This window comes from Amblyomma mixtum, chromosome 3 (assembly GCF_055824585.1).
Source record: "Amblyomma mixtum isolate Tamu chromosome 3, ASM5582458v1, whole genome shotgun sequence".
NCBI classification, from domain to species: Eukaryota; Metazoa; Arthropoda; class Arachnida; order Ixodida; family Ixodidae; genus Amblyomma; species Amblyomma mixtum.
In genome coordinates this window covers 1,623,920-1,644,617 of record NC_143014.1, presented here as the reverse complement: position 1 = coordinate 1,644,617, position 20,698 = coordinate 1,623,920, and the positions used below count along the sequence as shown (strand labels likewise).

General features: G+C 45.8%; 1 protein-coding gene and 1 long non-coding RNA gene across 2 annotated transcripts in view; both read left to right on the top strand.

Annotated features, from left to right (window-relative positions):
* The window catches only part of LOC149349093 (synaptic vesicular amine transporter-like), a 231,129-nt gene extending 215,962 nt beyond the window's left edge, over positions 1–15,167 (top strand). Inside the window, exon 4 of the mRNA XM_089575402.1 lies at positions 15,037–15,167. Coding sequence (XP_089431528.1) covers positions 15,037–15,167 — 131 coding nt within the window. The remainder of the gene's footprint in view (positions 1–15,036) is intronic.
* Positions 15,168–17,323: 2,156 nt separating this feature from the next.
* On the top strand, positions 17,324–20,497 carry LOC149349092 (uncharacterized). Its single transcript, XR_016289379.1, has 3 exons — positions 17,324–17,548; positions 17,892–18,010; positions 18,122–20,497. It is a non-coding gene; the product is annotated as an uncharacterized LOC149349092 (long non-coding RNA).
* Positions 20,498–20,698: the final 201 nt, after the last annotated feature.

The following is a 20,698-nucleotide window of genomic DNA, read 5'->3' as shown; positions in this document are numbered from 1 at the left end:
AAAGAGTCGTCAGTGGCAGTCTCAACTATTGTTGACAATTGTACTATATAATTCCCAGCCGAAACAGACCCTCTCAATGTACGTCCAATTTTCCACGTTCCAAGCATCCCTTATTGATAGGGAAAATAATTATTGTAGCCACCGGGCATTCATAACTCCAATAATTGGTTGCAAGACCTCTGCTCAAGGTTAGGATGTGCAGTGTAAAGAAGTTTAATTATTTTATTCCGCGGCGCACCCCAGCGGTGCATTCTGGCCCCGAGCGGCCTTCATCGAAAGAGTCGTCAGTGGCGGTCTGAACTTTCGCTCTCAATGGTACTATATAATTCCCAGCCAAAACAGAATCTATGAAAGTACATCATATTTTCTACGTTCCAATCATCTCTTGTTGATAGGAGAGATAACTATTGTACCGACCGAGCATTCATGAGTAAAATCAATAATTCCAAGACCTCTGCTCAAGGTGAGGATTTGCAGTGTAAAGATTAAATTTTTCCGTGTCTTCACCCCAGCGGTGCATGCTTGCCCCTAACCGCCGTCATCGAAACAGTCGTCAGTGGCAGTCTAAACTATCGCTGACAATGGTACTATATAATTCCCAGTAAAAAGAGAATTTGAAAGTACGTCCAATTTTGCGCGTCCAAGCATCCCTTGTTGACAGGAGAAATAAGCATTCTAGCCACCGGGCAGTCATAAGTCCAATCATTGATTGCAAGACCTCAGCTCAAGGTTAAGATCTGCAGTGGGAAGAATATTAAATTATTCCGCGCATTCACCTCAGTGGTGCATGCTTGTAGCAAGCCGCCGTCATTGAAAGAGTCGTCAGTGGCGGTAAGAACTGTGGGAGCCGAAACAAAATCTCTGAAAGTACGCCTAACTTTCCACGTTCCAAGCATCCCTTGTTGATAGGAGAAATAACTATTGTACCGACCGGGCTTTCATAAGTACAATCATTAGTTGCAAGACCTCTGCTCAAGGTGAGGATTTGCAGTGTAAAGAAGATTAAATTTTTCTGCGGCTTCACCCAAGCGGTGCATGCTTGCCCCAAGTCGCCGTCATCGAAAGAGTCGTCAGTGGCGGCCTGAACTGTCGCTGAGAATGGTAGTATATAATTCCCAGCGAAAACAGAATGTGAAAGTACGTCCAATTTTCCATGTTCCAAGCATCCTTTGTTGATAGGAGAAATAACTATTGTACCGACCGGGCTTTCATAAGTACAATCATTAGTTGCAAGACGTCTGCTCAAGGTGAGGATTTGCAGTGTAAAGAAGATTAAATTTTTCTGTGGCTGCACCCAAGCGGTGCATGCTTGCTCCAAGTCGCCGTCATCGAAAGAGTCGTCAGTGGCGGCCTGAACTGTCGCGGTCAATGGTACTATATAATTCCTAGCCGAAACAGAATCTCTGAGAGTACATCCAATTTTCTACGTTCCAATCATCTCTTGTTGATAGGAGAAATAACTATTGTTCCGACCGAGCATTCATAAGAACAATCAATAATTGCAAGACCTCTGCTCAAGGGGAGGATTTGCAGTGTAAAGATTAAATTTTTCCGTGGCTTCACCGCAGCGGTGCATGCTTGCCCTAAGGCGCCGTCATCGAGAGTCGTCAGTGGCAATCTAAACTATCGCTTACAATGGTAGTATATAATTCCCATCGAAAACAGAATGTGAAAGTTCGTCCAATTTTCCATGTTCCAAGCATCCCTTGTTGATAGGAAAATAACTATTGTAGGCACCGGGACAGGGGTTTTTTTTTTTGAACGCGGTGTGTCAGCAGTGGTGCGTAGGACAGCGGAGCGCCGTACGTGCAAGCCCAGAGTTGCGGGTGTGCGCGTGCGAGTGGTGTGCGCGAGGCAGGCACGAGGAGCGTAGAGCTACGTGTCAGCAAACCGAGGTGTTGAGGAAGACACCGCAGCACAAGTCTGGTCGTTCAAGCGTGGAAGTGGCAGCGGTCGGACGTTGGGTTCGAGCTGCCGATGACTTCCCTTGGATCACCGACGCAAGACCATTAAGCCTCACTGAAGCGTGGAGGTGGCAGCCGTCAGGCTTCGGGTCTGTGCTGCCGTGGACCTCCCTGAATCAACGACGCCGGCCTACTGCATCCATTTCGAGGTCGGAAGAGGCAGCAGCCAAGGTTTCCTTGGATAGGCTGTACAAGCCTACTGTGTGCAGAGCGGTGTGCACAACGCCAGCGACGCATCGCAACTCGCCAACCCGCGTCTGTGCTACCTGCAAGACATTCCCGCACCACCTGGTACGCTTTGTAGCCGGTGAACTCTCTCCTTTTTATCTGTTGTGCTTTACGCGTGTCTAGTGTGCGTTTTCCTTAGTGTTTTCGCTTCTTTCATTGGCTCCTTTCCTTTAAAATATAAACACGGCTTCGTTTTCTTTCGTTTAATTCGTTTCTTTTCTTTCTTCGAACCTGCTCGCGAAAGCGTTCCCCCTCAGTAGTCGGGAACTCGTCCACCAATTCGCGACACATAGAAAGGGAACCAGCGAAAACAGACGCAAGACAAGAACAAAGAAGGCACACACCACAACGCTGGACTTACAACTGATTTATTGCGATAAAGAATTGCTCATTTTAAAAGAATTTCCTGCCTGCGCACACACCTTATAGACAATACTCTTCGCGCACCACATGGTGAAATCGCTACTATAATGATAAAAACTTGCACTCTTTTTCGGTGATAATCACGGACGGCTCACTGACGCATTTCTGCTTATTCTTTCTGATCATGAATGCCTCCAGTAGCTCACGCTCACGTTTAGATTTCCCCCGACCGATAATGCTGGCAGTGTGAAAACTAGGAGAACGTTTGCAGTCCTTGACATGCAAGGCTAGATTGCTGCCTGTGCCAGTGCCCAAAGTTGTGCGATGCTGCCTCAGGCGCTCATTCAAGCATGCTCCGGTTTGGCCTATGTAGATTTTCCCGCATGACAATGGGATTGAATACACCACGCCCACTGCGCATGTGGTGAAAATAGTCTGGTGTTTCGTCTTGCAAACACCAGTTCTGCGCAGGTCTGCAGAGGTTTGGGCGCACAAACCGGACAGTTTGCAAGGAGCAGAAAATGCCCTAGTGACACCAAACTTATGAGCTACTTTTTTCAGACCATGTGAAGTTTTGTGGAAGTAAGGCATGACTTCCAACTTTCTTGTTTGCACTTCTACTGGCCTGGCAGCCTTTGAAGATAACTTCAGTTTTTTCCCCAAGGATTCCGCCACTGCCAGCAAAACCTTTCCTTTGAAGCATAAACACGGCTTCGTTTTGTTTTGTTTGATCTGTTGGTTTTCTTCTTCGAACCTGCACACGATAGCGTTCCCCTTCGGCAGTCGGGGACGTGTCACCCAATTCGCGATACAGACACATTGCTGTTCGTGCTGTGATCCGCAGCGTCAATATAAACCCCTTCTTCGTATCGACCCCACTTGTGACTACCGCATTCCACGCAGTTTAGATAGATGTGATCGTAATTGCCTGCACCAAATTCGTCTGGACGTTGCGTTCACTTAATTCTATCTTCATAAAATTGGTACATCAAGTAGCCCTCTTGGTATGCTCGAGAATCTTCAGCATTTGATCTGCCACTGCCAAATCTTCAATCTCCATCGCAAGCCACTGTTAAGTGCTTTAGGTCTCAGTCAGGACGGCCCGGTGCACCTGGAGCATGTCCTTGGAACCTGGAGTGATGCGGCTTCGGCTGCGCGAGGGACAAAAACATTCGTATTTTTCTTAGAGAGACGGGTTTAGTGTACACCCCTTGATATTCATCTGTGTTTGTGAGTGCATGAGTGTTGAGTATGCTTGATGTCACCTTTCTTTTTCCCCTTTTTTTCTCTTTTTCACCCTCTTCTTTCACCCTCATCTGGAGTAGCATTGTAGGCTAGCAACCAGACAGACCTCTCCTTTATTAATTAAAGTCTTTCTGTCTCTCTCTATTCAACACGAATTAGTTGTGAACTGAAATACAGATCAGTTATAAAGGTAAGAACTTAATTCTTCGCATCCGGTTGTGGTTCGGAGGTCGTGGGTTCGGATCCCACCGGCGGCATGTGATTGTTTCTTTATCTGATATCTTATCAATTATATTTAGGTTTGGTTTATTGGGGTTTAACGTCCCAAAGCAGCTCAGGCTATGAGAGACGCCGTAGTGAAGGGCTCCGGAAATTTTGACCACCTGGGGTTCTTTAACGTGCACTGACATCGCACAGTACACGGGCCTCTAGAATTTCGCCTTCATCGAAATTCAGCCGCGCGGCCGGGATCGAACCCGCGCCTTTCGGGACAGCAGCCGAGCGCCGTAACCGCTGAGCCACCGCGGCGGGGCTCAATTATATTTAAGTCATAAAATAATTACACTAGTGATTTCCAAGTAATAAACGCCGCAAATAAAAAAGAAAAATCTCCTATGGTCCTTGGTTTCGATGACTGTAGGCTTCCATCATGTTTCAGTTTCAGTTTCAGTTTATTTCCCACAACAAGTACAGGGCATGTACGAGGTGTGGCGAGGGTGACGGGATAAAAGCTGCCCTTGACTGGCCCCGTCTCCCCGAACAATATGAGAGCAAGCACGACAGTTCAACACTTCAGAAGGACATAAAATATATATGATGGGAAGAATAACAAGGAACAAATGGACAAAAATATACGAACAAGATAAGTGCAAAAACAGGGAATGAGTGCATTAGTTAAAAAATACTATCAAATCTTACAGTACAGGTTAGTTAATAATGTCGAATAATTTTTTCTTGGTAAGAACCCGCAGCTGCTCTTCCGTTAGCTGGTATTTGTTAAGTGTACTAGGCAGCCTGTTTCGAAGCATCTGGAGACCGTAGTTAGTACGTGATCGCGGAACGTGCCCTATGTTCGTGGTGGCGGGTGGAGCGAGATGACATGTTAATCTGCAAGTTTGCGACGGCTCGTAATGTTGTTATATTTTTATGGATTTCAGATTTCAAAGATGCCAGCAACTGGCGCTCATAAAGCGTGGAAATTTTAGTAATCTTGTATTTAAGGAATAGGTCGGAAGTGTGGGCATTATATGGAGAGTTTGAAATGGCTCTAACTGGATTTTTTTGTAATGTAACCAATCTATTTAGTGATTTCTTGGTGCAGTACCCCAAACAAGATGACAATATAATAGATGAGGTGCAAAAAGCGTGTTATAGAGCATTAGTTTTTGGGGGCAGGTAAAAAATGTACTTTTCTCAATATACCTAATGCTTTGCACAGTTTAGTTTGTATGTTTTCGGTGTGAAAATCCCATAGCATGTTTTCATCAAAAGCGACACCCAGGGATTTTGCTGATGAAGAAAATTCTATTTCAGTATTATCGAACTTCAGTGGATTAATGCGAACATTTGTTTGTTTAGCTTAACGATCATCACTGTTCGCTTCCCTTGTCTGCTGTGCAATGTTATTGTCATTTATCATTCTTCAGATGCATTTAGTCTTATCCTCTTTTTTTTCCTCGAATGAAAAGACAAAAAAGGAAGGCAGTCACTTCAATTAGTAAAAATTACTCCGGATGTTATCTTATTTGGAGGTAGATTAATAATGCAGAGGTCTATTAGCGTTTCTGAATGTTGATTATTCTTGTCGGCTTGTCTACAGCATTTTCACACCCATACGATAACATGAACTGTAGCACTATCCTTAATAGATCAATATTCATGTCGCCGAATACTATGGCATGTCATTTAGTCAGGCTAGCGTTTTGACAGAAGGCTTCTACGTAAGTAATGAAAGCATGTATTAATCATCGAGGTGGTCGGTATATTAAAAGTGTAATTGAATTATAATACGTCACTTCCACTGTTTCAAAATCAACTCAAAGCATGATGTATTCCGAAAGAATTCAATATTCTAAGTCACTTTTCGTCTTTTTTTCATATTGCCGCCGCGGTGGCTCAGCGGTTATGGTGCTCGGCTGCTGACCCGAAAGACGCGGGTTCGATCCCGGCCGCGGCGGCTAGAATTTCTTTGGAGGAGGAATTCTAGAGGCCCGTGTACTGTGTGATGTCAGTGCACGTCAAAGAACCTCAGGTGGTCGAAATTTCCGGAGCCCTCCACTACGGCGTCTCTCATAGCCTTAGTCGCTTTGGGACGTTAAACCCCATATAACCAAAACCAATCTTTTTTTCATATTCTGGGACTGCATATTGTATATCTTTTTTTTTGTCACACTTGTTCGCGGGAGGCGATAATGTAGCCGTCAACTTGACGCCAAAGGATGCCAGTATTTCGATGATCCCACGTATTGACAACTGATCAGAGAGTGATCCAAGAATGAGCGGTTGGCATTGCTGCTTGACGAGTTTCGATCTTAAATGGAATGTAAATTGTTTTAGAGCGCAGCTCTTAGATGCCCGTTTCTGCGTTTCGCGGCGTCGCCGTTGTTCGTTGTAACCAGCAGTGGACACTCTTTAAGCTCCGAAAGCAATGGAGCGGGAGCTTGGAAGGAGAAAGTAAAAGCGCAACCTCCTCCCCTCCTTAGCAACCGGCGCGCCAGTGGGGGGCGGAGCTGTGCATATAGCAACCGTGACGTCACACAGTAGCGGTAGAATGAGCGCGCGCGTCGGCGGTGGCGGTGGCAGCTACACCGCCGCTCCTTCGCCAGACGTCTCGTTGCAGTCGAGTGAGTGAGACGCATGACTCCGAAGCGGCCCAGTGATTCCGCGGCAAGCGGTTCGGGGAAGCGGCTGTGGGTTGACCACAAGGCTTTCGCCAAGCAGTGTTTAGAATTTCCAAAGTGTCTTCGGTATTCTTTTGAGGAAAGGAGAAGCGCAGTATCTGTCTCACACATGTTTGAAACAGAATGGCACAAATGAGAGGAGGACAAAAAAGACGCGTGAAGCAAGAGGAAAAGCGCCAACTATCAACTGAGGTTTATTGAACCATCCAGCCGTATCACATAAGCCAAACACGAGGAAAGAAGTGAAGAACCAAAATTAACTTCCTCTATTAGCATACAGATTACAAGCGAACGAAGTGACTGGCATGAAAGCACCTCAGAACAATAGACACGTCACCTTAGAAACCAAAAGCACCTGACGTGAAAGCTACCTCACAAAGAAGAAGCGCACGCGTCAAAAGAAAACACGGCAGACACTATCGCGTTAAAATTTCTTAACTTCGTGCGTAAACAAAACAAGACAAGTGACAATGGAAAACTAGAATTAACATGGCGAACAAGTTTTCCATTGTCACTTGTCTTGTTTTGTTTACGCACGAAGTTCAGAAATTTTAACGCAGTAGTGTGTGCCGTGTTTTCTTTTGACGCATGCGCTTTGCTTTGTGAGATAGCTTTCACGTCAGGTGCTTTTGGTTTCTAAGGTGACTTGTCTATTGTTCTGAGGTGCTTTCACGCCAGTCACCTCGTTTGCCTGTAACCTGTATGCCGACAGTAGATGTTAATTTCGGTTCTTCAGTTCTTTCCTGGTTGTTGGCTTATGGGATACGCCTGGATGGTGAGTATAAATGCGGGGTGTGGTGCAATAAACCTCATTTGATAGTTGGCGCTTGTCCTGTTGCTTCAGTTTCCTTTTTTGTCCTCGTCCCATTTGCTCCTTTCTGTTTCAAACATGGCTACGAACCAACTAGCCCAAACCAAAGTACTTCTAGTCTCACACATCTCGGTCGACACCTGAACTAGAGGGAAGGCGCATAACTGCCCTCTTGGAACAGTGGACACCTCAATCGTGCTTTAAGCTACGTGGCGATATCTGACGTAATACACCGGTTACAATGCTCCGCCGAACAAAACTCTCTCCTGCCTCAAAAATCTCATTGTTAAAAATTTTGGAAAGTCTTAAGTGAAACACCCTGTGTAACAGACGCCGCTGTCTCAGCTACGCAAACAGACGAGTGTTTGATACCAGCACAAACCTTAAAAAAACGCCTGCAACAACAGAAAAAAAAAAGCATTCGTTGAAATACTGTGATTCCTCCGGCTCTTTTTTGCGGCCTTCTTAAATGTTCTGAACGCTAACCGCGGAAGCACGAAATTTCTTCTTCTTTCGTTAGCCATGTTTTTGTCAAGAACTACCTGTTTTTAGGCTGTATTAATATTGCAACATGGTTGCATTGTATGTATTGCACTTTGTTACCTTTTTTTCGTTTGTATGATGTGTTATTCCCCCCCCCCCCCACTGTAATGCCACTTGTGGCGCTGTGGGTATTACAATAAACAAACAAATAAACTACATTATGCGCAGCTTGTCTTCAGATATTTCCAACAAGCTATTTAATTCTTCTAGACTGTTCTTCAGGATATGAACTCTGATTATTGTTTTACAATGCATTATAATATCGGTGAAACTGTCAAGGTCATAAAGACCACTATCGCGCTCTGAGGTAGCCACGAATGAGGTAGAAAAAAGCGAAAAATTGTTTTGCGACATCATTTAACCAGTAATTTCGGGGAGGTCCAAGAGCGCTTCAATAGGTATGACGGTTGAAGTCTCATCCTTGCGAACTAGCATTTTGCGGTTAGACGCCCATGCAAACTTCCAATTTGCATCCTTCGTTTTCAGAGGAAAAGCGCTACGTCACGACCAAAGCTGCAAAAGCTGATTGATACTGAACGGTTGTCCTCGATTTTTAATATTTTACAACCGGAAGCGGTGCGAACCCATCACCTTGGCTGGCCACTGCACGAGAGCACTATGATATCGTCGCAGCCGACCACGCCTAGCGTTAAACTGCAACACACTCTTGCGCTGCGCTTGCACATCATCGTCTTCATCAACTTCCATTTGCGCCGCGAACAGATCAGACCAGCTTAACCTCGATCAGAGCTTAACCTGAGTTTAATATCGTCGGCAGACGTGCCAGCGACTGACCAAAGCAAAACCATGACCTAACCAGGCTAAACAAATGCGTTCGGACGCCTACTCGGTTTAACCACGTGAAAACTACGTGATAAGCACTGCAGTCAGGGGTTGCGAAAATCTCTGCCTCTCCCGTAACCGAGAGTAGAGTAAGCATGAAAAGTTTACGGGCATAACACATTGGTTCTAGATGGTACAAGTCAAAATCTTGAAATGGGTCTAGTGTTCAACACACCACACCACACATACTGTACACTGGTCCATGTGGACGCAATAGTTTCCTGTGAGTGTCTGGGGAATCTCTTCCGCCCTGCCTCGTCAGCTGTATCCGGTTTCTGTCAGGCTCCATTGCTCGGCTTAAGCACATCTTATACACAGCACATCTTTGAGCACATCTTATACACAGAAATAAGGAACCACCTGGTAAAGAATGATTTGCTGATGAAGGAACAACATGGGTTCCGGAAAGGTTTATCATGTACTACTCAACTTGTTGAATTTTATCACGAACTTGTATCTGAAGTTGACCGCGGGGGCCAAACAGACTGCATATTTCTGGATTTTCGGAAAGCGTTTGACACTGTGTCACACCCACTCTTTCTCTATAAACTAAAAATGTTGAATCTGGACACAGCTGTTATAATATGGATTCAAAATTATTTGCTCGGCCGCCGCCAGCGTGTAGTCCTAAACGGTGTATGTTCAGATTTTTTTTTATTTGATACCTCAAAGGCCCCTGGTATGGGGCATTACATGAGGGATTACGTTGATGTGACATCAGGGGTCCCACAGGGGTCGGTCCTGGGGCCACTCCTGTTCTTAATCTATATAAATGATATTTCACTCGGTATCTCCTCAAGTATACGTCTGTTTGCAAATGACTGCGTTTTGTACAGGAAAATTAACGCCAATGATGTCGTTCAACTCCAAACTGACTTAACACTTATCCACGATTGGTGTCTGAAATGGAAAATGTCTTTGAATACGGAGAAATGCGCTCATCTTTGTTTTTCACGAAAAGAAATCAAAGCCCAAGCTCAGTATTGCATAAGTAATGAATTGATCACATAGAAATGTACTTACAGATACTTAGGTGTTATACTAACAGATGACTGTTCCTAGAATGCTCACGTGGATCATGTGGTTACCAAAGCCGGTAGGGCACTAAATTTCATACAGCGGAGTTTAAGGTCTTCGCAGCCAAACCTCAAGAAAACTGCTTTTCTCTCTTGTGTTCGACCTATCATTGAATATGCCTGTATTGTGTGGGACCCTGCTCATCGGGTGTTAATTGAAAAACTTGAAAAAATTCATAACAGAGCAGCAAGGTTCGTCTTGGGCAGGTACGGGCGAAGGGATAGTTGTACAGCAATGAAAAAAGAATTGCAATGAGAACCACTCGCTTCCCGTAGAAGAAAATTGAGGCTAAAATTGCTGTACTTAATAGTTCACGGAAAAACGGGGATTGATTTTGAAAGTTACTTAAAACAGGCCTTTTACGTTTCTCAACGACATGACCATTCCTGTAAAATTAGAGAGTACCGTACCAGGACGAACTTGTTTGCAAACTCATTTTTTGTTAAAACAGTGCAAGAGTGGAACCGGCTTTCCGAAATGCAAGTGTGCTCTGCAAGTGAAGATGTATTTTTGCCAATCTGTAACCCCCCTGCTATAACGCCTTCGGGCAAATGCGGGGTAACTCTTGAATAAAGAATAAAGAATAAAGCTGTGACGGTGGCGGCATTGAAATGCAGGACGATGTAGAAGCGTACGCGGACACGACGAGACACAGGCCTGACAAGAATGTATATGCAGCGCGTTCGAATACTCCGCGAGCGTGTATACATCTGCCTGCCAAAGGGGGAAACGTCATGAACTGAAGGACCAGCGGTCGGTCTTTTACATGCGTGAGTGTGGGATCGCGGCGCCATCCTTGGGGACGGCTCGGAAGCAGTCTTTCCGCCCAAAGCCCTTCTCGCCCTGGAGCTTCCCTCGTGCTCTAAGCGGCCCTCTCTCTTAGAGTCTCGTTAAATCTTGTACGGTGCCCAGATGCTCTCATTTCAGCTCCCGGATGTGTCGAATTCAGTGCCCGGATGTGTGGAATTCAGTGCCCGGATGTTGGCTCTCGGTCTCGGCGTGACGTCACCACACTGCCGACAACGGGAGCTGAAAGCAATTCATGCTTAAAACAGCTTGCTTCGAAAATGCTTTTCGGACAGTATCTTTAGGAATGTAAAAATTCACACAACGTTTGCCCTTGACGCCATGCCAACTTGAGCGAAACCTGAGGCGCTGCAAAATGCTGCTGCCAGCCTGCGTTGCGCTTGTCGCCACAAGTGCGGGGTAACGAATCGCTCTAGACATCCATCAGATACGTTGTGATTTCGCTGGGAACGTGCCACATACAGCGTTTACTGATAAATTAGCTGAGGTTTAGCTCTGGTTAAACCGGGCAAGTTGCGTAAGCAAGCAGCAACTCTTTTGCCAGAGGCGAACGCGCGTATTTATTCCCCGTTTCCCACCCGCTTCCTCTCTCCGCATTCCGACACATGCGTCGAGAGCGCGCGACTAGGCGCGCAGAGCGGCGGCGGCGCAGGGATGGTCCTGCCGCCCGGTGGAGCGCGACTGAAGTGGTTGCTATGGCAACGGCGCTCCATCTGTTTGACATCGCTGCGGCTGAAAGCCAACCGAGGCCACCGCCGGGAGCTACGCGACGGCTCGAAACCTGGCGCAGTATTGCTTACGCAATAAAAATCGTCCCACGTGACCGAATCGAAACTAGTAGACTGGGAATGAGGTACACAGTTGCACACGCTTGTCTGTAGAGCGCTGGTTGCGGAACAAGTAACGTGCGACCTCATCCCCTCTGTTGTGGCCACTTAGCTTGTGCTTTCATGATTCGTGCAGCTAAGCGGAGCTAATTGCATTACAATTCTGCCACTTTTACCGCGTCTAGCGCTCTATACTCCGTTTCATACATCAGGTGCAACGCTGTCAAAGCTAGCGCTCTTTTTTGCGCAGCCTGCATCCATGACAAAAAATAGTGCGTTGCTTGTGGTGAGCGAAAAATAACAAATGCTTTGCCGACAGGTTTCGTGGATAATACAATTGTGATCAGCGTGACAAAAAACAATGTTATTGCGAGCGAATCGGTCGAGATCTGTGATTTTGTATTTTGCGTTTGTCGTCTTTTTCCATTTCACGTTTTCGCTGTCCCCGCTGGCCGCCGTGTTTACTCTTTCCGTCCGCCTCCCTTTCACTTTTTACAAAATGGCGTCCAGCTCAGCGGCCGCGGCCAGCTCTCCTGTACGCATTTTCCCGAAGGTTCGTGCACGCCAAGCAAGTAATTGCGAATGTGTTCTGCCGCACCAGGATCCGTTTTCCGGTGAAGACTGTTCGGGAAGTACTGAGTGCTGTGAGCGAGGACACCGGAGTATCTCCCCGTACCGTTGCCAAAATCAAGGCGGAGCGTCTGTGCGGGACTGTGGCGTCTCCGAAGAAAAGACCTCGCGACGTGAAGAGATCAAGCTCGCGAATAGTCAAGAATGACAGCTTCACAGTCCATGCCATCCGTCTGAAAGGGCACATTATGTACGCGAAGAGGGAAGTCCCAACGCTGGGCAGTGTGCTAAAGGCTGTCAATGAGGACGACGACCTGCCGAACTTCAAGAAAACCACATTGTGGAGGTTGATTAAGGATATCGGATTCACATTTCATAAAAGAAAACGGAATCTTGCACTGATCGAGCGAAGTGACACCATTGCCTGGCGTCGCAGGTTGTACCTGCGGGCGATCAAGGAATTCCGAGGACAGGGCAGGTACGGGTCGTTCCTTGCTTATTTTCTTACACAGCATGTTTAGACTGGCTTCACATAGAGCTTGATGTTAGCTTTCTAACCTCGTAGTCGGAACAGTGAGCGTTGCTTCAGGATAACACATTTAGAAGAAATCGTCTTAACCACGTTGCTGTTGCCGACCTTTTGCGTAGTGGTGATGTTTCACGACCAGTTTTGCGCTACGTTTCAGTGGTGCACGTGTCTGCATGGGTCAGATTAAATTGCTAAATCCCAATTGGTGCGCAAGCAAAAACAGCAAAACTGCCAAAAATGTAGCATTGCAATGGGTAGTGCCATCTCGTCGTTACCGTAGCAACGAATGGACACCCACTGTACACTGCCAGTTGCTCCGGTGGTGCCACTTACTGGCGCTACTGCTGCGAACGTTGGCAATTTTTGTTCGCAGTCGCCGCGAGTGAAGAGATTTCAGACGTTGCCGAATTAGTCAAGTACCCCATGCAAACATACAGTGAATATAAACTGGCTACCAAATGCCGCCTGGGCGTGAAATATAAGCCAACAAGGGAGCAATTAAGCTGAGATAATTCTTTTTCTCGAGTGTCTTCAAGCGGCTCTTTTTGAGACAGGGGTCAGCAGTGCGTTTGTTGCAGTGCATTGCCTACTTACATGCTGCAGCGTGTTTGTTTATTTACAAGCATTGACTCGTGTACTCGGTTGTTTTGCATTTACAGGTGCATCGTCTACCTAGATGAAACCTGGGTCAACGCAGGGCACACAAAAGAATACGTCTGGCAGAACAAGACTGTAAAGTCATCTCAGGATGCCTTCCTTAAAGATTTAACAACGGGATTGGCTGCGCCTTCGGGCAAATGGGCCCGTTTGGTCCTTGTGCATGGTGGGAGCAGTGCAACAGGATTCGTGGAAGACACTGCTGACTTCTTCAGAGCAAAAAAGGGAAACCACACTGACTACCACTCTGAGATGGATGGCAACTACTTTGAGAAGTGGTTCATGGACAAGTTTTTGCCAAACATTCCGGCCAATAGCATTGTCGTCATGGACAATGCTCCATATTATAGCGTGGCTCTTGAAAAAGCACCACTGGCTTTTTCCAGAATAAACCATTCCTCGCAAACACTGCGGGGTCAGCATTCTTTATTGTCCTGTCTCATTTATTGTTTGCTCTTTCGAAATATTTTTACCTAGCGTTGTACAACTTTTTCTGCATTCTTACTTGACGCTACCACAGCTTGGAACTCTTTTTACCTGGCTGCAGGAAAATCCTGCCTGAGCAGCTTCTGCTCTTCTAGGAGAGCAGGGAAATCGAGACAAGCTGACTTGCCTCCGTATTGCCTTCATATACATTTGTGCACGACAACAAATCTAACTCTTGAGGCAGTACTATTTCTCTCACTGTGTGAATCAACACTATATGTTCTAAATTTAACACTTTACACGGGAAAACAGGCCATATCGAGGTGGTGTCTGTAAAAATAATTTGACCCGAAAGTTGCAGGCGCCCACTTGTTAATCGGGCCAGGGCGGAGCACTCACCGTTGTGCTAATTAATTAAACCCGACGAATGAACGTCATTTTTCGCACAAATCTCTCGCTTGCATCTAAAAAGTATAGTCACAATACTGCAGAATCGGAAAGAAAACCGCTACTGGTGACCAAAAGCCGGTGCGAGCTCATTTCAACGAATTCATCAAATGAACAGATGCATGCAGTTCATTTCAGAACGCGCCATAATATTCATGCGATTCTGAACAAAACGAGTTTTCTCATTCAAGTCACGCGAAATTCAACTTGCGATGAACAAAAATATGTGCGAAAAAAAAAAGTTCCACCATCCGGGATTTGAACCCACGCACCCCACTGCCTGTCGACTCTCCGGAGCGACGCGTTAGACCACACGGCCACAAAACAGCGTGGAGTGATACACCTCTCTTTATTTTTTTCTGCGGACTACTTCCGTAGCCTTCACAGCGTTGCACATGATGTATGAAACGGAGTATAGGCACGTCTGTGGACGTTGTCACACGCGATTTTCACCGTGCAGGTACACGAGCTAGCCAGGGCAAAAAAGGATATGAGAGGTAAAGGCATTGGAAACAAACGTTGCACAGAGTGCGCAATCTGCAGTCGGAGAGCATTTTGCCCTAAACGGATAAAAAATCGCGAGTTGAATATAGACTCTCTCTTTCGCATGTGTTGGGGAGATTTTGCTACAGTTGTTACAACTAGTGCTAGTCGTAAATATTCGACTTAGCGCAACTTTCTTTTCTTTGTCCCATGTCAAGAACAGAATGTCACTGGGAAGCTAATCCTGGAATCAAAAATGTTCCCCCTGGACGCTTGTGCTCTTTGCAAAAGCACTTAGTCGGAAATTGACGCGCAGGTCCTGCGGTTGCCGGCCTGCTGCTTCCCACCGTGGGCTTCTCTTGGCTCATGCGTGGCCTGGCTCTGGCCAACGTAGCGTGTGCCGGTCCCTTGTGCTGGCTGCTCCGGCCAGCCCGTGTAAGTTGGTGACAGCCTTTAACATTGTTTCCAGCACAACTTCTTGATCCTGTCTCCGAAACCTGACTAGTCCCGCTTAGCGGAGGTTAGCAGGCTGTCGCGCCGCCTATGAGCTGCGCCTTCAGCCATCGGCGGCGTCCTAACTCTGGTTAGTTGTTTTCGGAGCACTGAGCAGTTCGTTGTAACGTTGCAAGTGGATCGACAATCTGTTAAGTCTCGGGCCCCTCGTATTAGCAAAGAGTTCTCCTTGAAAGAGCGTTCCGAAATGACGGTGGCGCTTACGGGAAACGCTGAGGCATCCATCTTAAAAATGGCTTCCTGCGTTCATTTAATCTGCCTGCTTTGAAATATTGCACGTGTATTATTATTACAATATGATTAAAATATAAGATCCAGCCATTCCACCCGCCGCGGTGGCTCAGTGGTTACAGCGCTCGGCTGCTGGCCCGAAAGACGCGGATTCGATCCCGTCCGAAACGGCTGAATTTCGATGGAGGCGAAATTCTAGACGCCCGTGTGCTGTGCGATGTCAGTACACGTTAAAGAACCCCAGGTGGTCGAAATTTCCGGAGCCCTTCACTACGGCGTCCCTCATAGCCTTAGTTGCTTTGGGACGTTAAGCACCAATTAATCAATCAAATCCAGCCATTCCCGCAGTAACGGAAGCCAACACAAAACCAACTGTGCACGCCGTTGCAGGAAACAAGGCGAATGGCGTTGAAGGCACTTCCCCAGATAGCATAAACCACCGGCCCAATATTAAAAGAATGCTGCCTATGTCCGGCACTGCAAGGGACTATTGTTGACTTCATTGTCTCAATATTGACACTGCCACTCTGTGACACATCCAAAAATGGCCCTGCTTGTCTACGGTTTTCCCCATACTGGCATCGCCACTCCGCTACGCAGCCAACAATAACCCTCGTTGTCTAATGAACTGGTGGGCGAGTTGGTCACACATGGTTCTCGTAAACCAGCGCAACGGCTGGAAGCCAAAACAGAGCAACAGCCGAGACAACTTGGTGTATTCAATTCCTTTGTCCTGTGGTGGATCGTACGTTCGCCAAACTGGTCATCGTTTAAATGAAAGACTTAGGGAGCACAACAATAACGTGAAGAATGCCGTCCGCCATATCGGGATTCATTGTCGTGATTGTTCATGCCGACCATTGTTCGAGAAGAGCAAAATTATAGCAAAAAGCAAAGACCAACGCTGCAGAGAGATAACTGAGGCGTCAGAGATTATGACGCTAGGTACGGAATGCATAAGCACCCCTTTTGTTGCTATCTCGAAGAGCACGAATACTTGATGTCCTAGAATACGTGCATCGACAAAGCTTTCGCATGCTCAGAATGATTAGCCTATGAAACTTACTGCTCTCTATATTTTTCTCTTTTTCTGCGATACCAGCGTGTACTTAAGCACTAGTGTCCTGAATAAAACCATTCTGTTGTCATTTCAGCGCTGTGTTTTGTCCCTTCCTTGATTCGCTTCGAGCCGCTGCACTGGTTTACAAGAACCTCGTTGTGTGTTTGCCCCTGATTGGTAGCGCCATTTTAACAGGCTGGGCAAAATGGGCCATTGTTTCCCACGAATCCTACGACAGGCAGGCTGTTTCATGGGCCTTGAACAAAGGATGAAAAAAGTGGCGCAGTGGAGCTGGACGTGAAAACAACGACGTATTTTGTCCCATCCTATCACGCTCCTCGGAGTATTTTCAGATTCCACAGAATTAGGTATTAGCTTACATATGTTATGCAAAGATGTTAATATTCACTTCAGAGTCACGTGAGTTCTATTAAATTGTAGAGGGAGTTTTAAACAACCTATATAGGTTTTTGTAGCGATGTTTCCACTGTTTCTTTTTTCTAGCATTTAAAGAAAGCCCGCGAAACATGGAAAAAAACTCAGGATTGCACTGCTGCGCTACCAGCGCCTCCTCTATTTTTACAATGCCAGCCTCATCGCCCGCTTCGCAATGGGAGCCGTCGGTACGCCTCACTTCAGTTAGTTGCCGCGCTGCGGCGCTAGCCAGATGGTAGCACCATAGAGTAACATAAAAGTAAAGAGCGGACACTCGGGCCCTTTCCCGGCCGAGTTCGGCGCTTCCCCGTTTCCGCCAGATGGCACTGAACGTGCAAATAAAAAAAAGGAAAAGAGTATGGTCTTGGCATGTCTTGGCTTGCAGTGACGTGCGCTGCGCGCCTACGGCCGCAGTTACGTCAGCAACAGCGGCGTTTTTTAAGTGCGTCAAGCCAACGGGCAAGCACGTCCAGGCGGCAGTGAGCGACGGACCGACGGTGTGAGCGGCTGTATTTTTTTGCGGCGTCTGCAAGCTTCTTGGGCACGTCGGTTTTGTGTACTGCTGTGGTGCTGCGACGGTTGTTTCTTGGTAAGACCGCAGTTCGCTATTCTTGCTGTACTGTCTGCACGTAAATATTCCTCTATGTGTCTCGCTGGGGGACATAGCCCTAAATACGCATATTTCGAACAAGAAATAGCGCATAACTGTAGCATTCGGCGCGAGGGCCGTTTGTTTTATTTACTAAATCTGCACACGGGGGCTTCAGGACATGTGAATTCAACTATGATATCGCCTTTGTGTGAATTTGGTTAGCTACGCGTAGCATGCGTTGTGAGAAATTGTGTATTTTGTATTTTTGTTAGTGTTCATTAGGATTATCTCAACGCAGGAATTTGCGATATGCAAAATTGTGGCTTTTCTATGTTCTCAGGCCATGCCACCAGGAAGTGGGGGCTACGGCAGGTACTGCTGTGTCACGTGGTGCGGCAACAATGCAAAAACTCGAAGGAAGCCAGACACAAAATTCTTCTGTTTGCCACGAGACAGCAGGTATACATTTTAATTGCTTAATGTTGCCACTTGTTTTCAACGTAAGCTGAATTTCTGTGGACACGTCAGTCTGTGCACACATGTGTTATATTTCTTTTCATTTACTTTCAGTTCTATTCGTCGAAAGCATCCACATTGAGTTTAAAATACCGTTGTAAACTTCAAGCGTAGCCGTATTTATTTTTGACGCTGCACATCTTGCAAGTGCACCCATGACGTCTGATAGCTGAAACATCGTCTTGGGACAACTACTGCCTGCTAATATTTTCTATCGATCCAGTGCTGTTTTGGTTAAAATCACGCTTGGTGTCACCTTCTGCCATGTGTTGTGCGTAAATCTAGACATTCTGATCTGTACTTGCACTTCAGCACCACATACGCCAAATTTGCGGAGATATGTTCAACAAGCATCAAGCCCGATACCATTCCTAAAGAATAATCTCTCTCCCCAGGGCAAAGCAGTACGCCGGGGGTGACGAGCTTCTTTCGAGGCCAGCTTCTGCACTCAGCAGGTGCTATTACATGTGCAGCGAGCACTTTTCTGCTCACTGCTTTATGGACCCTGCTCGAACAAAGCTCACAAAACGTGCAGTTCCCACTGCGCCTCCACTGACGTGCTCTCAAGTTATGCTAGCTCGGGGTAACTTTCATTTTTTAGAATGTGACATATATGTGCATTTGTTTCAAGTGCTGTTTGTACTACTTTTAAACATTAATAACCGCAGCGGCGACCCAGTGGTTGAGCATCCGCCTCGCATGCGGGTCTGGCATACATTTCCAGTTCTGTTTGGCACTTCGCAGGGAACATTTTTCAAAGATGTAAGCACATACTGTCACATACTGTTGTGCTGGCATATACCCGTTTTGTTGATTGCAGCTTGAACCAAGTTCGATTTCTGTCCCTTGTTTCTGCTTTGCAGCCTGAGAGGTTTAAGGCATAACTGTTCGAATAGCAAAATCTTTTGAAAGAGCACAGTTACACAGGTTTTTTTACATTAGTGAAAGCTTATTTCAATCCTAGTTAATTGTTTGCCACCTTGTCTGTCCTATCTGACAGGATTGAAATGCTCCAGCAGATAGTCCATCTTAATTTTAAATTCAGATGCGGGACGAGGCTCAAGTAGGTTATTTTTCTATCTGAGGACCAGTTATATTTGCCAGGTACAGTACAGAATTGTTGCGTTCGCTATCCATAATTTCCACTGTGCATCATTTCCGGGCACCATTTCTGCCTGAAATGAAAGTGCAGACACTATATTTCCTTTGAAGTTCCTTCTTGTAAAATGATACATAAATTGTTACTATGCATGGTTTTTCGTGCTATTTTAACCACACCCACAAAATAATTTAGAATAGCATGTTTTTCCTCACTTGACCTCGTTTCACAGTTCACCAGTGACTAATGTCAAAACTCAGTTTAGGGTTATGTAGTCGATTGAAAAAACTGGGATATAACTGGTGCTTTTTCCCTTCCTATGATTTCTGCCAAGGAATGCTCACTTAGCGTTGCAGTAATTAACGACTGAGTAGCGATTCTCTTCCTGTGTTTTGCGTTCTTCACGTGACCTCCGCTGAACTTTGATGTTGTAGTCCTTGCTCGGCTGTTCAATACAAAACTGGGGAGAAAAGATAATCGGTATTGAATTATTTAGCTGTCTTATCTAAAACTTCTTCGCCACTGTCGTTGGTAAAGCTGATAAGGCTGAATTCAAACCAGTTGCTTTAAATAACCTGCTAATTACATGACATAACCTCATGAGGGTGTTGCCTGCCATGGCTTCGTTTCATTTTTTACTGCAGGAACATTTTGTAATGCGTGCTCTTTGTATTTTATCTTTGCCTCGACTGTCGGTTTTCTTCTGCATTTGTTTGGAATAGTTACTTATGCCTACCTGCTGTTTTGATTGCTTGTTCTGTGCGGCATTTTTTGTTACCTATCCTTAGTGCATTTATGCAACCTGTTTCCCAGACATCAACAATTTCATTTGTTTATGTACATATATTCACTACACTGTCTTTTATGTCCCAACTTTTTCTAATGCACCCGCACTCTTTTCTGCTATGCCCGCTGGCCTTGAAGGTAATTAAATGAAAAAAAAATGTCTCCTGCTCATCCATGTGTAACATTCTGATAAGCATCATTACAATCTATAAATCACAGATCAAAGAACGGTGTGTCTATTCCTTTAAGCACGTGAAAACTTCTAGATTAATTTATCAAGGTGGTGTTCCTCACTTTTCGTAATGGTCATAACTGAACATTTTTGGCAGGTATATATATATATATATATATGTGTGTGTGTGTGTGTGTGTGTGTGTGTGTGTGTGTGCGCGCGTGTGCGTGTGCGTGTGTGTTTGTGTGCCTCTTTTCATGAACTGTAAAATATGGCTTGGTTATGCCATCCTGCGTGAGCAAAAGCTTCATGCCAATAAGTTTTCTCAAGTATGTTTTTCAAGCATGTTTTGCATAATAAAAACACACCTCAGTCAAGATCATCTTGTGTGATTGTGTCGTTGCATTTACGTTCTTTTGCGTGACTCCAAGTGGTAGGGTAATAGCATGTAATAGCAATGCAAAGTTCCGTGCACTCGACACCTGGGCAAACCTGCACGAACCGACGCTATGCATGCGAGAACGAAACCGAAAATGAAAGTAGAGCCTCCAAGAGTCCTGTTGTGTTCTTGTCA